The sequence below is a fragment of the Thunnus maccoyii genome, chromosome 22 (assembly GCF_910596095.1).
Source record: "Thunnus maccoyii chromosome 22, fThuMac1.1, whole genome shotgun sequence".
NCBI lineage: Eukaryota > Metazoa > Chordata > Actinopteri > Scombriformes > Scombridae > Thunnus > Thunnus maccoyii.
Genome location: NC_056554.1, coordinates 13,743,377 through 13,757,702, shown reverse-complemented (window position 1 = coordinate 13,757,702; position 14,326 = coordinate 13,743,377). Strand labels below are relative to the sequence as shown.

Here is a 14,326-nt window from a genome sequence, read left to right as displayed (position 1 = left end):
TGATCTGATTTATTGCCTATTAAAAGCTCCACTTATGCTATTTAGCAAGGGACATATAGCTGATGTAAACAGCATTTTGGGGGAAAAAAATTGCTGAGTCTGAGAAAACTACCCTGATGATGTTGGCAGTGTTATCTGGGCTTGGAAACAAATTTATAACAACAATCTTTTATTACAAACTGGGGGCAAGGAGTATGGAATATCTAGACATTTACAAGGCAGAGGTGGTCAAACTAAACAAGACTAATGGTTGCATTATGGGAAATGTAGTGTTTTTGAAGCTTACTCCCATACTAGGTACTAAAGATCAGGATATCTCTGGCACTGTTGGTTTGATTTTCTTTTTGTTAATCAATCTCATGTGAGTCTTCCAACTTGATGGAAGTACAATACAAAATTTGTGGTGTACCCCTTTTAAAATAAGTTGAAGGTGTTTCTTTTCTGTATTTACTGATGCGAGAGGTCCATCATGTTCAGTTCAGTATGGACTCAGCCACACCAGAATATACAGTGGGACAGTAAAATTATGAGCCAAAATAAATGATTTTCACTGAAATCTGATGTGAAGTAAATTGTGGTTTTGCATGAAAATCAATTTTGGTTGTGACAGTTGTGACCTTTAAGAGGACAGAGAGAGCTGAAGAGTTCAAAGCGGAGGAAGCTCTGTCACTCTATCCTCTCTTGAAGTATGAACTACTCAATAAACGAGATGCAGTTTGCAGTCAGTCATAAGCGAGGAAGTACAGATACATCTCTTGCAAGAGTAGTAGAGGTCAATACGTCCCCAAGCTTCCAGAAACGTCTGTTTTTCCAGGGTGCACAAATAAATTTTCCTTCTTGCTAGGCATTATTAAATAGTGAGAAACAAAAATAATAATAATAATGCACATAAGCAGCAAGCTTACTGAGCTCATGCAGTTGTTTGAGTTGAAGGACTTCCTCCTCTCCTGCCTCTTCTCCTGAACTGAAGTGCAGGGCAGAGCCTTCCAGCGCGAACCAGCCCAGTCTCCAGTGGTACAGGTCGTGGCCTTCTTTGTAGTGGAGTTTGCCAATCAGCTCGCTGTCTCTCTGCACCAGTCCCTCCACTTTAGAAGGGATGAAGCACTGCGAGTCAGGCACATAAACAAAAAAAAAAAAAGAGAGAGAGAACAGGAGTTGAATTAAGAACTTTCACAATTAACTGTGAAACTTTTTACTGTGGAGTGTCACCTCAAAAAAAAAAATTACAACACAGAACAGGTACAGATTTCTTCTTGAAACGATAAACCTTTGCTCAGTTTCTGGTCTCTGGCTGAATTATTTTCCAAGTACATTTCCCTCCCTCCTGCTCCGCTCTGTCTGGCCATTGATCTGCGATTCAAATTGAAATACGGAGGTGTGAAAAGCCTATGGTACAGATGGAGAGACATACGGGCTAATGCAGCTATACCTCCCACTATCTCTGACTGGGTCGACTGGGATTAAACAGATAAAAAAAAAGGGAATAGGAGACATATTTATGTAAGGTGTTATTACAAGATCCTGTCAGCATGTGGGGGAAGAGATAGCAAGACCACTTGTCTTACTGAAAGGAGCACAGGCAGCATGGGGCTCACTGAGGACAATGTGTGCCAGTGTGTGTGTGTGAATGTTGGAAAGTAGCAGAATGAATGAAGAAGTGCTATACGGATCTGCTGTAGTTCTGCTGTGGCGCATATTCACACAAGTTCCTTCTTTGTAACTTTAAGTGGAAAAACAAACTTATAAAAAGGAGGCAATGAAAATAAGTGTGCTTTTGTGTGTGTGTGTACTGTATGTAAAGTGTGTCACCTTTGTTAGCGCCTGGATCCAGTCGTGCTGCGTTTCCTGTGTTTCAGCTCCGACAATCAGTACTCGCTCTGTCTGCAGGTACAGCTCCACAGTAAACACAGCCCTGCCAGAGACACACAGCTCACTATGAAATATGTGGAATGGGAAAAAAAAAGTCCTCACGAGCATACACACACATACAGAAAGCAGGCAAAACTATATACAGTTGTACACATTAAATTAAAAACATACATACAATACAACAAGACTAAGCAAGCCTAGTTTTGTGATAGATAGATAGATAGATAGATAGATAGATAGATAGATAGATAGATAGATAGGTATCATCTTGGGGTTTGATCTGGTATTAACCTGCATCTCTCCTTTTTCTGCAGGTGATCATTAGTGTAACCTGGAACACCTGAGGGCCCCACGGTGTTTCCGGATTATTTAAGTCTGGCTGCAGCAGGCAGTTGGCTCTCCCTTTTCCCCTCTACCGACACCTGTTTGGTTTGGTTTAGTTATGTTGCCTTAGTTTTGTTGTGTTTTACTTACTTTCACCTTACACTCACACACACACACATCTTACCCCCATGCACACCATACACCACTGACGCTATTAATATCCACACCTCATGCTTTAATTATATTTAGTTACTTTGTCTCCCTTTTTGTTGTGACTTCCTGAGCCAGGTCATAACACATGTAAATTAAATCTGCATAGTTGAGCACTGATAAAAATGAGGCCTTTACAATCTGCAACCTACTGCTAAAAGAGAGGCACTGCTTATTCCTAAAAAAGAAACCTAATTGAAATTTAAGCTTTTTAGTCACTTCCTCAACATGAGTTTTAAAAGATAATTTTTCATCTTACCAGATACCCAGGTACTTATAACATGGGACTTTTTTAATTTGAGGCCCAGATATTGTACTAATATTAAAACTAATAGTAAAAGGATTTTTCATTTGGAATCTGGTGAAGAGCGTTTAATCAGTCTTATCTGGATTTAGTAAAAGCTAAAGATGAATCAGGACCTTTTGAATAGCTAAAAAAAATCAGACTTTAAGTCAGACAAAGCTTTGTAAATAGAGGGCACTGATGAGTAAATTACTGTGTCATCAGCATAATAACGAATAGAGCTGTTACTTACTAATGAGCCCAGATCATTTACATACAATGTAAATAGGATAGGACCAAGTACTGAGCCCTGTGGCACCCCTTTTGTAGCGTCAAGGAAACCAGATTGATGACCGTCCGCCACTATTGCTTGAGTTCTGCCAGTAAAATAATTGTGAGACCATTTACATGCACTTATGTCAAAACCAATTGATTTAAGTCAATCCAAAAGAAGAGTATGGTCCACTGTGTCAAATGCTTTTGACAAATTAATGAACAGGGCAATACAACACTCCTTCTTATCCAGAGCACAAATTATATCATTTACTACCTTACATGCTACTGTCACAGTGCAATGTCCAGGTCTGAAACCAGACTGATGGGGGTTTAAAATGCAACGCTCAGATAGAAAGTGACGCATGTGATTATTGATGAGCTTTTCTAAGATTGTGGCTAAACATGACAGTTTGGAGACTGAGTGGTAGTTATTTGGATTACTTGTGTAACTTCCTTTATGCAGAGGTGGTGCATGTGCTGCTTTCCACACTTTAGGAATATTCACGGATATAAGAGTTAATATATATATATATATATATATATATGTGTGTGTGTGTTTGTTGAAGGAAAATGAAAATCAGCTTCCAAAAGCGAATGTGTCATCGTAACTGTATATAAACTGTAAAATATGTGAAATGCCAGTGTGTAATCTGTGCTATTTTTACATTTAAAGGAGAGAATCTGAATTTTTCAAGTCTTGCTTAAAACAAAAGTAAGAACACTGAAATAGTTTTTGCTTGCTGTAATCATTCCTCCTGTTCATACTGACAATTAGAACATCCCTTCAAAATAAGCTTACAATCTGAGTGATAGGGGACAAAATTTACAGTCCTCATTTTGAGCAAAAATGAATTTAAACGTTTTTCTGAAGATAATATGAGGCTTCAACTGCCTGAGTTAGTCAAATGAAGTGGAAATCTTCCACAGCTACAGACTTTTTAGTTAAAAAAAAAATCCCTCTTTGTGTCTGGACAGCTGCAGTGGAAGGATCATAACAGACAGAAGGAATTTAAGGACATTTCTTATGTGTGCATCAGTTGAATTTCAAGATTAGATTTGATGCTGTAATTGTATTAATCCCCAAACGAAAAATAGCCCATGACAAATACAGTGACACAAGAGATACGAGTCAGACAGGCACATCAGTCACACCAGACAACATAACATGACACACACACTGCCATATTCCAAGAAGACATAGGTGCAGCTCAGGAGTACGCTTGCCAAAAATTAAAAAACAACTTAACACATACAAATAATCAGTAAATAAATGAAAGGTTGATCATAAGTAATGCACCGAAAAACTGAATCAATAACACCAGCAATACATATAAAATGACACTTATATTAGTGTTCAGCTGTGAAAACCTACTTATTTATACTTTACTTTATTTTAGTTTGACTTTCAGTTCAATTATTTCAGATATGTGGAATCACCGAGGGGAGAAATAATGTTTTATTTTATCCTGCAACAGTGAAACCGCAGCAACACTCTTCTGTCTGAAGTGTTTGCCATAAACATGCACACACGAAAAAAATCCCTGTTAGAAACCAGACATCAGGTTTCATCAGCTCTGTCTAAAAAGACAGTAACTTTGAAAGATATTCATTTGATTTGACTAATTTGGATGTCTGAAGCTTCATAGTAGCTTCAATTAATTTTCTAAATTTCTTCTTGATTCACTTTTGCATAGAGGAAGGGCTGTGGATTTTGTCCCCTATCAATTACATTGAAAGTGCATTAATGGCCTGTATGAACAGAAGGAATGATTACAGCAAGAAAACATGTGTCAATGTTCATTTGGGCACCTGAATGTTGTTTTAGGACAGACTCGAAAAACTGTGAACCTGTATAATCCAAGTTTCCAAAGAACTGATTAAACAAATTAACAATAAATCATTCAATTCTAATAGAAGCCATGGAAAGGACACAGTGACACCAATCAGATGGATTAAAAAAACATTATTGGCTTTTCAGACGCCACACACACACTTACAGTATTAAACTAATGATTACATATTGTCAAATTTGACATGAAATGCATTCAAATGATTAGAACTGAGTTTGTGGAAAACTCTTTCTTGAGGCAGAGACTTCAGTCACCCATTTATTTTATCAGATGTTAAGAGTTTTGTCGCCTTGAATGGCGCCACATTTTAGACAATTACTAAGACAATTAATTATTTTCCTGCACATCCATTTTTAAACTGATGAGTAGCAGGCTGTGATATAAAGTATATATATAACTGATTATTTTGAATAAAATTAATTCATTTTTTTCATTGAATGAGAAGGATGCCTTGCATTTTTCAATACATCAGTCAGTAAGATTTCAATCAAGATTCCTGCTCCACTTCAAAGCACACTTTTTATTAAGTTCACCAGTTTTCTTGATAAATGTTAAATAGAACAGCAGAGTTTTTAAACTTGGAATATGATTAAAAAAAATCTATATTTTCCAAATATGTGAAGAAACACTTTTTTTATTGATGTGCTGAAGCTTTGCTTACAGCACGATGAAATGTATAGTAGTTCAGATGTTAAGATTTGACCTTGAAATTGTCAAGCAGCGAGCTTTTCAAACAATGTGTGTCAGTCCATCAGTGAGGAATGTGCACGTTTCTGGCCATGAAAATGTATGTATGTGTACATACTAAATACATAATCTTTCAACACCAACAACAAAAAAAAAAGGAGCATGCATGCACTCTCACACTCATTCATTCACACGCATTTACAGGCAAAACCGTAGCTGTCAGAAGCAAAAAGGCAGCTATTAATCTTTGTTGGTCTTTCACCTTATGTCGTCTCTGCCTCCACCCTGCCCCTCTCTCTCTCTCCTTCTCTTTCTTTCTCTCTCTGCCACAGAGGTCAGAGTATCACTATCTTAATGGTTTGAACACACTACCAAGCGGTAGCTCCTTTTCCAATGGTATGCCACAGCGAGGGAAGCTCTAAATGCTACAGCGATGGGTGTTTAAGTTGGCGTGTCACAGGGGTCACGGCAGCACTGAGTCGCTCTCTTCTCACATGTGTCAGGGGAACAGGCGAGACACGGGTGTTTGTGTGCCCTTGCGTGACCCCCGGCACCCCTTCCCCCTCTTCCCCTTCCTCCCCTTCCTCCTCCTCCTCCTCCTCTTCGCAGACAGGTGTGCAGGTGCTTGTTAGAGGAGGTCCCAGAGGGAGAGCGAAGGAGGAAGTGGTGAAGGATTGTGGCGATGCGCCGGCCAAATGGTATCGTAAAGAAAGGACAGGAGGAGAAGACAGAGGGATAAGAGATGAACTCTGCATCATGAGCGTCCCTGAGGGAGGGAGTAGCTGGGGAGAAAAAAAGAGAGAGAGAGAGAAAGCGAGCAAGGAAGACAGAGAGAGAAAGAGAGAGGTGTTGAAATAATGACGTGCAGAAGAACTCGAGATAAGAGACAGAACATATGGCCATGCTCACATACAATAGGAAACTTATTTGTACTGTTTGTGCCAGCAGTTTTAAAAAGTTTGTATCTCCTATGAACAACAAGTATTGTTATAGATTCTTTAGATTTGTCTTTTTCTTCTGTTCTTGTTTTCCTTCTTCTTTTCTGTTTTCTTACTTGTTTTCAACTTCTCACTCTTGCTCTTTCTTCTAATATGTTTATGTGCAGAAGTTAAAGCAAATTAAAGCAATTCAATAACCTGGTTACTGTATTATGTGACTGGTTAGTGATCTGATTTCTCCCCTACTTACTATTGCAATTTTGAACCAAACCCGGCCTTTGTTAGGTCTATTAATGATGTGTCTGATTTCTGAGTATTTGTACTGATGGTGAGATGAGAAAACAGGCTCTGTAGTGAGAGAGCACGTAGGTTTTCCTATATGTGCATCAGTTGAATTTCAAGAATAGAATTGATGCTGTAATTGTATTAATCCCCAAATGAAAAATAGCCCATGACAAATACAGTGACACAAGAGACATGAGTCAGACAGTCACATCAGTCACACCAGAAGACATAACATGACAGACATACTGTCATATTCCAAGAAGACAAATTAAAAAAACAACTTAAGTACAAATAATCAGTAACCACAGCAACAGTTTTCCTGTCTGCAGTCTTTGTCATAAACATGCCTACGTGTAAAAACCCTGTTAGTAACCAGACATTGGGTTTCATCAGCAGAAATCCTGCTGTGTTAACTTGATTCCACTTAGCCTTTCCCCCCGCTTAAAGGAAAACATTTCTTGTTTATAAGACGTTTAAGTAATCTGATTAATGCCAATGCCTGACAGTAACCAGGTTACTTCCATGCATATAAAGACACTGTCTGCTGTCTGTTACCAGGCACCCCCGCAAGTGTCTTTTTTCTGATCACAGCCTGAAGTAATACAAAGAGAAAAAAAAAAAAGCAGTGGGTAAGATGTAAGCTACTGTATGAGTCTGTATCCTCTGTAATTAAAACTAAAACTACTGACATGAGCAAAATATAACCTCGATGGATTTGATATAAACTGAAACACAGACAAATGGTTTAATTCTTGCAAATGTCATGAATAAGTTTTCATTTTTATTACAGAATATACTTATTTGAGAGTCGTTTTTGTTTTTGAGTAAAAGAAGGGAAAAACACTTTTCCTTGTGGAGAAGTCTGCTGCACAAAATTCACTTGTGGTTTAAACATGCATAGATATCTATATGTATTTATGCATTCTTTTATTTTGTCCTTAGGTTTTTCTGTGCTCTGAGAACGTCTTAATTCCCAAGCCCTTATATATACAGTATATACACATATACATCCCATCTTACTGGCAAAGTTAGCACCTACTAAAAGTCTTTAAAAACTGCTATTTTTGTTGGTGTGTGTGTGTGTGTGTGAGAACGGCAGTGAGAAAGAGAGTGACGGAGAGAGCGAAATGGTGCAAAAAGCAGCCGAAAAATGAAAAACAGGAAAAGAGCAGAGAGGGTTTGTTTCCAAGGTTTTTAGTTGAATTTGAAGGTCAGAACTGACTTGAAATATTCTTGTCGAAACAGGCAGATGAGTCAAAAAAAAAAAAAAAAAAGACCCTGGAAAAACCTCAACTTATCACCAGCCAACATACCCCCTCTGCATTAATTCCTTAGGAGTGGGGTTTGTAATATTCATACAACTTTAGCAAACGTATGTGTCGGGTCGCTGCTATAATTCACGGTGTCCTCTGCCATGGTGAAATTATCCGAATGCTGTGTTTAATGGAAACGACACCTACGGCCTCCTGTAGCGCGGCGATAGGCTGCTGGTGGGAGTGTGTCATCTACATACGTTAATATTCATGACAGTCAAGAGGTGAGGCGTCCCTGCTCTCTCCGCGCGCAGGCATGCTGGGAACAGTGAAAGTTGCATAAGTGAGAAGGAGTGAAGCAGACTTTCACATCGGGCCATTATGATGGCGGAGTATTAGCGACAGAGAAATAATAGCCTTTCTGGTGTGACGCCATGACCTGTAACTAGGATATTAGCTAAAAATGCTGCACATCATTCTGGTATTGTAGAGTTTGTGCGCACACACTATAATCAGTGGAACCTGTCATCACTGTGCGTATGTGTCCAGCTCATTAGAAATGGCATTAGTTTTAGCTGGCCAGATGTGTTTCTAATAGTTGTATAAATAACATTTACAAATAAAAGCATTGTTCTCTCTTCATAACATCTGCTGCTGTCATTAAATACCTGGCTTACGCTTTAATCATAAGCCATTACCAGACTTCTCGCTCGGGATGATAAATTGGAAGCGCACACACATGAACACGCACGCACACACACACATGAACGCACACATGGGCCGATCCAGTGGGATCGAGGAGAGGGTGAACGGGAACGGATCGAGACATCTGTTTCCTTTTTTGTGTGTTTGTTACACTTCCAAGAGAAATAAAGAAAAGTTTGTTGTCAGAGCAACTTTTTAATAACTGAATCATAATCTGACGGAGGAGCGAGGGAGTTTAGGGGGCGAGTGGGGGTGGGGGGTGAGGAGGGTGCCTCCTTAAAGTTGAACGGAGGCAGAGCAGTTAAAGCTGCGCCGTTTGCCTGCATCAAGTAAACAGGAAATATAGCACCCATAAAGCCCTTTTAGGTTCTGTTAAACTGAATAATGTTCAAGTTAAGATTATGCTAATGAGACATATGACAAGGAAGAAAAACAACTATGTATGTATGTGTTGTTATGTCCTTTGTTGAAGTTCTGTAATATATGAAATACACATGCAGTAACTGTATGTGTGTGTGGGTGTGTGTGTGTGTGTGCGCTCCGAGCAGGTTTAACAATCACATATAAATTATGATTTAGCTGAGGACATGCAATAAGGCGTTCAAAATGGGTTTGGGTGTACAGTATATGTGTATGGTTGGGTGCGCATGATAGTGAATGTAAATGCTAAGCGTGACAATGAATGCCCTATAACCTGGCTGAACTGCTACTAATGTGGATTCATGTGTAAATTAACACTTAATGCAGCAGGTTTAAAGGTCATGTTAAATTTTAGATATTGATATTAATATTTTAACAACAGTACTATGTCCAGTTTTTGTGATTTTCAAGGTTTAACTTCAGTTCTATCGTACAAGATTTGAGCTCTCAAGCTTTAGCCAAGCTAAATACTTTCAAAACTCTTTTAACTCCGAGTTTTAAAAAGAAAGGTTTTCTGAATTTACCTCTGAAGTTGAGAGGTTTTCATCAGACAATAAAATAGGCCATATGCGTGTGTGTTCATACCCTGCTCCAGTCATTGTCTCAGTGTTGCTGACTGCCAAGCTGACCACCTCGGTGATGTCCACCCTGCCGATGGCTGATGGGTTTCGCTCACTCTCATAATAACTCAGGAAGCCGCCCTCCAATGTGCACCAACGACGTAGAATTTCTGAAACACACACACATGCACATAACCATGTAGTCACAAAAATAGACAGTTGAATGTACTATAAGTTAGACCATATTCATATATTTTGTGTGACTAGTGTTTTTGATCTGGTGCCCCCGTTGGTAGGATGAAAACAAAAAAAAAGAAACCACACTGAACCAAACTAAAAGTACTTGTTTAGATATGGGTCCAGAACAGCGACAGTTAAATTTTGGCATTGAAAATTGTATTTGGCATTGAAAACAAAACCTGAACTGTAAAAGGAAACATTGGCATTCAAACACTTGTATTGGAAAAAGTTGTATTGGCACTGAAATGAGTATTGGCACTGAAAAAAGTTCCACTGGAAAATAAAACACAGGCATTTAAAAAATGACAATCTTAAAGTCTTTTATGTCTGTCGTTTTTCAGTGACAGTTTTTTTTTTCAGCGTCACTGTTTATCAGTTTCAAATAACATTTTTTCAGGTGATAAGTAACAATGTAGATTCCCAATATGTGGTTAGTTTATCCGAATAACACCTGTAAATCTGCTGCTGAGTTTTCAGAGATGTGAGGAGCCGGGTGAGACCAGCCGGTCATCTCGTAGGAGCAGCCTGAGTCTTGCATCGTCATCTTGGGGAGAACATGATCTGATGAACAGATCTGTGCAGCTCTTTGGTAATTTACCGCTGGCTCTAATGTCTCTGCAGCATTTTGATATATAATATAATTCCTTTTGGAAGATAAATGTTGGTCTCACAGATGAAATCTAACAATTGTAGCTGCCGCATTAGTTTGTCTGAATGTAAAGTGAAGCTTCATATTTTTACCGGACAGAACAACAGTGCTGCCTCTGGGGCTCTATATGTACAGATATCACCACATTTCAATAACTATAAATGTATTCAAATGAGCAGATCAGTCTATATTAAATTTCGTTGGATTTTATTAAGCATCCTCCCCAGAATTTGCCAAGTCCTCAACACACCTACTTGACTGTACTGTGACAAAATAATCTCAACTCAAAGCTCCACTAACTTTTTTTCTCACAAAAAATAATCTCATTGACAGAGAGATGCAGTAAATTATGTTATTCAGTCTGTAATGTAGCTGTGATAAAAATCCTGTTGTAGCTTAATAAAATTAAACGAGACTTTTGGTGAACAGCAGCCACTTTGGCTACATAATGTTTCCCTTAATTTCCCAGGATTTTCAGTTACTTTGAAGACATCATCATTAGGCAACCAAAATGAAAGCAAGTGGAACAGGACCAAAACATGTCTCCTCTTGGGGTGTGTTTACTTCTTGTTTTACTTTTGTAATGAACTGAAATGCTAAAACATGGTGTAAGATACAGTAACACAAATAGAGAAGGGTCATCAAGACAACAAATTGACAGCAATGTCAGTTACACAACAACATCTATCTAATGTTTGCTTATATTAGCTAAGATAAGCTACCAAAAGCTGATGGCCATACCAGACCATGTAAGGCACAGTGTATTGAATTGAGCAAAAGTATGGTTTATTGCTTATAAATTTAACTTTGCATTTGTAGTAGTTCTTTCAAAAGTTACATAATCCTACATTAAGTAAGTTGTATTAAGTATTAGTATTTGAAAATGTGCAATTTTGTAAATTGATCTGATGCTAACTTGAGATAATTTGTAGTTCCTTTCCTTATGCCTCCAGGACACATTAATACGTCCACTGCCTCTGTTGGATTACAACTGTAAAACCATACATGTGCATACTGATAAAATTCAACAAATTGGCTATTGTTTGTGGAGTGAGAAAAAGAGATTAATTAGACCCTGCAATGTTAATGATTGCTTTGTGAACAATTAGCACCACTCCAACCCTATTAAACACAGCTAATGACTCTCTACAAGCTAAGACAGCACTACCAAGAAATCGTTTAAATGTTTGGAGATAAGGCACTCTGTGCATTCACACATGGATAGATGCATGGAGATGTGACGGTGTCATTGGCCTATTCATCTTGTTTAGGGTGCATTGTTTTTATCCAAATAAAAAAAAAACAGACAAACCTAAAGAGGACAAACCTAAACCTGAAGACCAGGAGCCAACATCCTCCCAAAATCAACACCCACAATACAAGACTAACTAAAAACTAGAAATACCGCCAGTTGTATGTCTCTGCCAACCAGTCAGGCTGCAGTTTAAATCCATTTCTGTCCAGACTCATATAATACTTGTAGACTCTGAAGGAATTTAATAAAGTGTAAGTAAGTGTAATAAGTGTTTATTGTGGTGAAATGGAGGTCTTCATAATATTGACATGAATATTTCAATATTTGCACATAGAGATTATTTGGATAAAAAATGTCATGACTTCATCATTTTATTTATATTAGACATTTGTGTGAAACTTTGTCATAATCAGCGAATGAATCCTTGACTTATGGCCAAAAACATGTTTTGTGAGGTCTCAGTGACCTTGACCTTTGACCACCAATTTCAATTTCCTTGAGTCCAAGTGGACATTTGTGCCAGATGTAATGAAATTCCCTCCAGGCGTTCCTGAGATATCGCGTTCACAAGAATGTGACGGATGTGAGGTCACAGTGACCCTGACCTTTGGCCACCAAAATTTAATCAGTTCATCCTGGAGTCCAAGTGGATGTTTGTACCAGATTTGAAGAAATTCCCTCAAGGCGTTCTTGAGATACTGCGTTCACAAGAATGGGATGGACGGATGGACCCAGGAACATAATGCCTTTAGCCATGGCTGTAGCCGGCACGGAGGCATTAAAACATCCTCCAATTACTAATACATACACTCCAAAGAGGACTGACAGACTATGGCCTTCATTTCCAAATCAAATGGAATGGGCAATAACCAACATCTTACTGTTGAAGGCCAAAAGATTTGGTTTGTATCCAAATCTTTTAGCCTTCAATCAGAGGGCCTATGTGAGGGGACATTCCTTCATATTTTTGTCTATCAGAGGACAACTGAGTCAACCGTACTGTATTTGTGAGGGCACAAAGACACTCATAAAGGGAGTAAGGAGAGTTAAGAGACTCCAAGTACCAAGCAGATTTCAATCAACAAACATGATCTCAGTGGAAAAGCTGGAAAACACACAACATTGTCTTTCATGACTGTCTGACTGTGCGATTTACATAGCCAATGAGCATGAAGTTCATGAAAACATACCTAATTTTGGATTTTCAGTCACCGTGCCATCTGCTTTTTTGTTCCACAACAAACACACACACACAAACAGCCCCCCCACCCCACCCACCCCCTGTCGCTTGCGACTCCAAAGTTTCCACTGTATTCATCTCATGAATATGCTAATTGTGCATTCCTCTGCCAACTGTGTGTGATGTTTCTGAAGGAACAGATATAGTTCCAATAAAAAAGGAAGTGTCTACAACTGGCTGTTAAAAGAAAAAGGATGTGATAAGCATAGGAAAGGAGGATGTCAGTTTTGCTCTATTCACCCTTGCACTGCCTCTCTGTATGGCTCTTTCTGACTTTTCCTTTGTCTTTTCCTTTTCTGTGTCAAAATAAACAATTTGGACACAATTCAGCAAACAGCTTTAAAATGGCAAAATGACTGATATCTACTTGCTCACTGTGGCATTTAAAAAAATACTGTTCCTCTGACCCCACTTTGCTTCCAGAAAAAAATTATTCCAGCAGCTGAAGAATCATCATTTCTATCTGAAACCAACCATGCATGTGGCAGGATTGTGTTTGTGTGGGAGAGAGAGAGAGAGAGAGAGAGAGAGAAACAGAGAGGGAGACAGATTACAGTATTTAAAGTCATTACCAATCCAATCTATCTGACAGGATGCACTGTTGTCTTGGTTACGGAAAAGATTGTAATGCACTTCACTTCCGTGCACAATGTGTCCCTGGATTGCTAAGGTTTTGCAGAAAATGTCACGTCCATCATTTTCCACCGGAGGATAGTTAAGCACTTGTTTGGCTGTAATTTTGCCGTCTTTCGCTCTGTCCCTCCTCTAAAAGGGTAATAACTGGATGGTTTCATTTGTAATATCTGAAACCCTCACACAATCATCTTCTTAAGAGGCGCACTTGATTTTCTAACTAGAGTCAATTGCTATCATAAGCTGCTAGAAAGCTGTAATGACATAATCTAGACATTTTGCTTCATAATGGTTCCTGTGGTTGCGGAGTCTATTAAGGAGTTTAAGTTGTGTGAACTGATGCAATGGCAAGTATAAACAGGTATTAGCTAGGAGGGCAGACAAATAAAACATATTTCTGCCACACATAATTGCTTGTGTTTTATATACTGTATGTTCCTTTAACCTTTGCTCTTTTTTTACCCATGACAAAGGCATGGCTTTAGGGGTGGTTATGTGGTCAGTCAGTCTGTCCGTCAATCACTTTGATCCAGACTGAAATATCTCAACAACTATTCGACAGATTGTCATGAAATTTGATAGAGATATCTGTAAGTGTGTTTCCATCCAACAGTGTTTATGCACATCTCCAATTTGAGCATTAAAAAAG

The 14,326-nt window shown here is 38.6% G+C and overlaps 1 protein-coding gene across 5 annotated transcripts in view; it reads right to left on the bottom strand.

Moving 5' to 3' along the window:
* The window catches only part of arap2 (ArfGAP with RhoGAP domain, ankyrin repeat and PH domain 2), a 137,596-nt gene that overhangs the window by 32,859 nt on the left and 90,411 nt on the right, over positions 1-14,326 (bottom strand). For all 5 annotated transcript variants that reach the window (XM_042400807.1, XM_042400808.1, XM_042400809.1 and 2 more), the window contains 3 exons: positions 9,686-9,830; positions 1,810-1,912; positions 906-1,104 (listed from right to left, as the gene is read on the bottom strand). In XM_042400807.1, the coding sequence (XP_042256741.1) occupies positions 906-1,104; positions 1,810-1,912; positions 9,686-9,830 (447 nt within the window). The remainder of the gene's footprint in view (positions 1-905; positions 1,105-1,809; positions 1,913-9,685; positions 9,831-14,326) is intronic.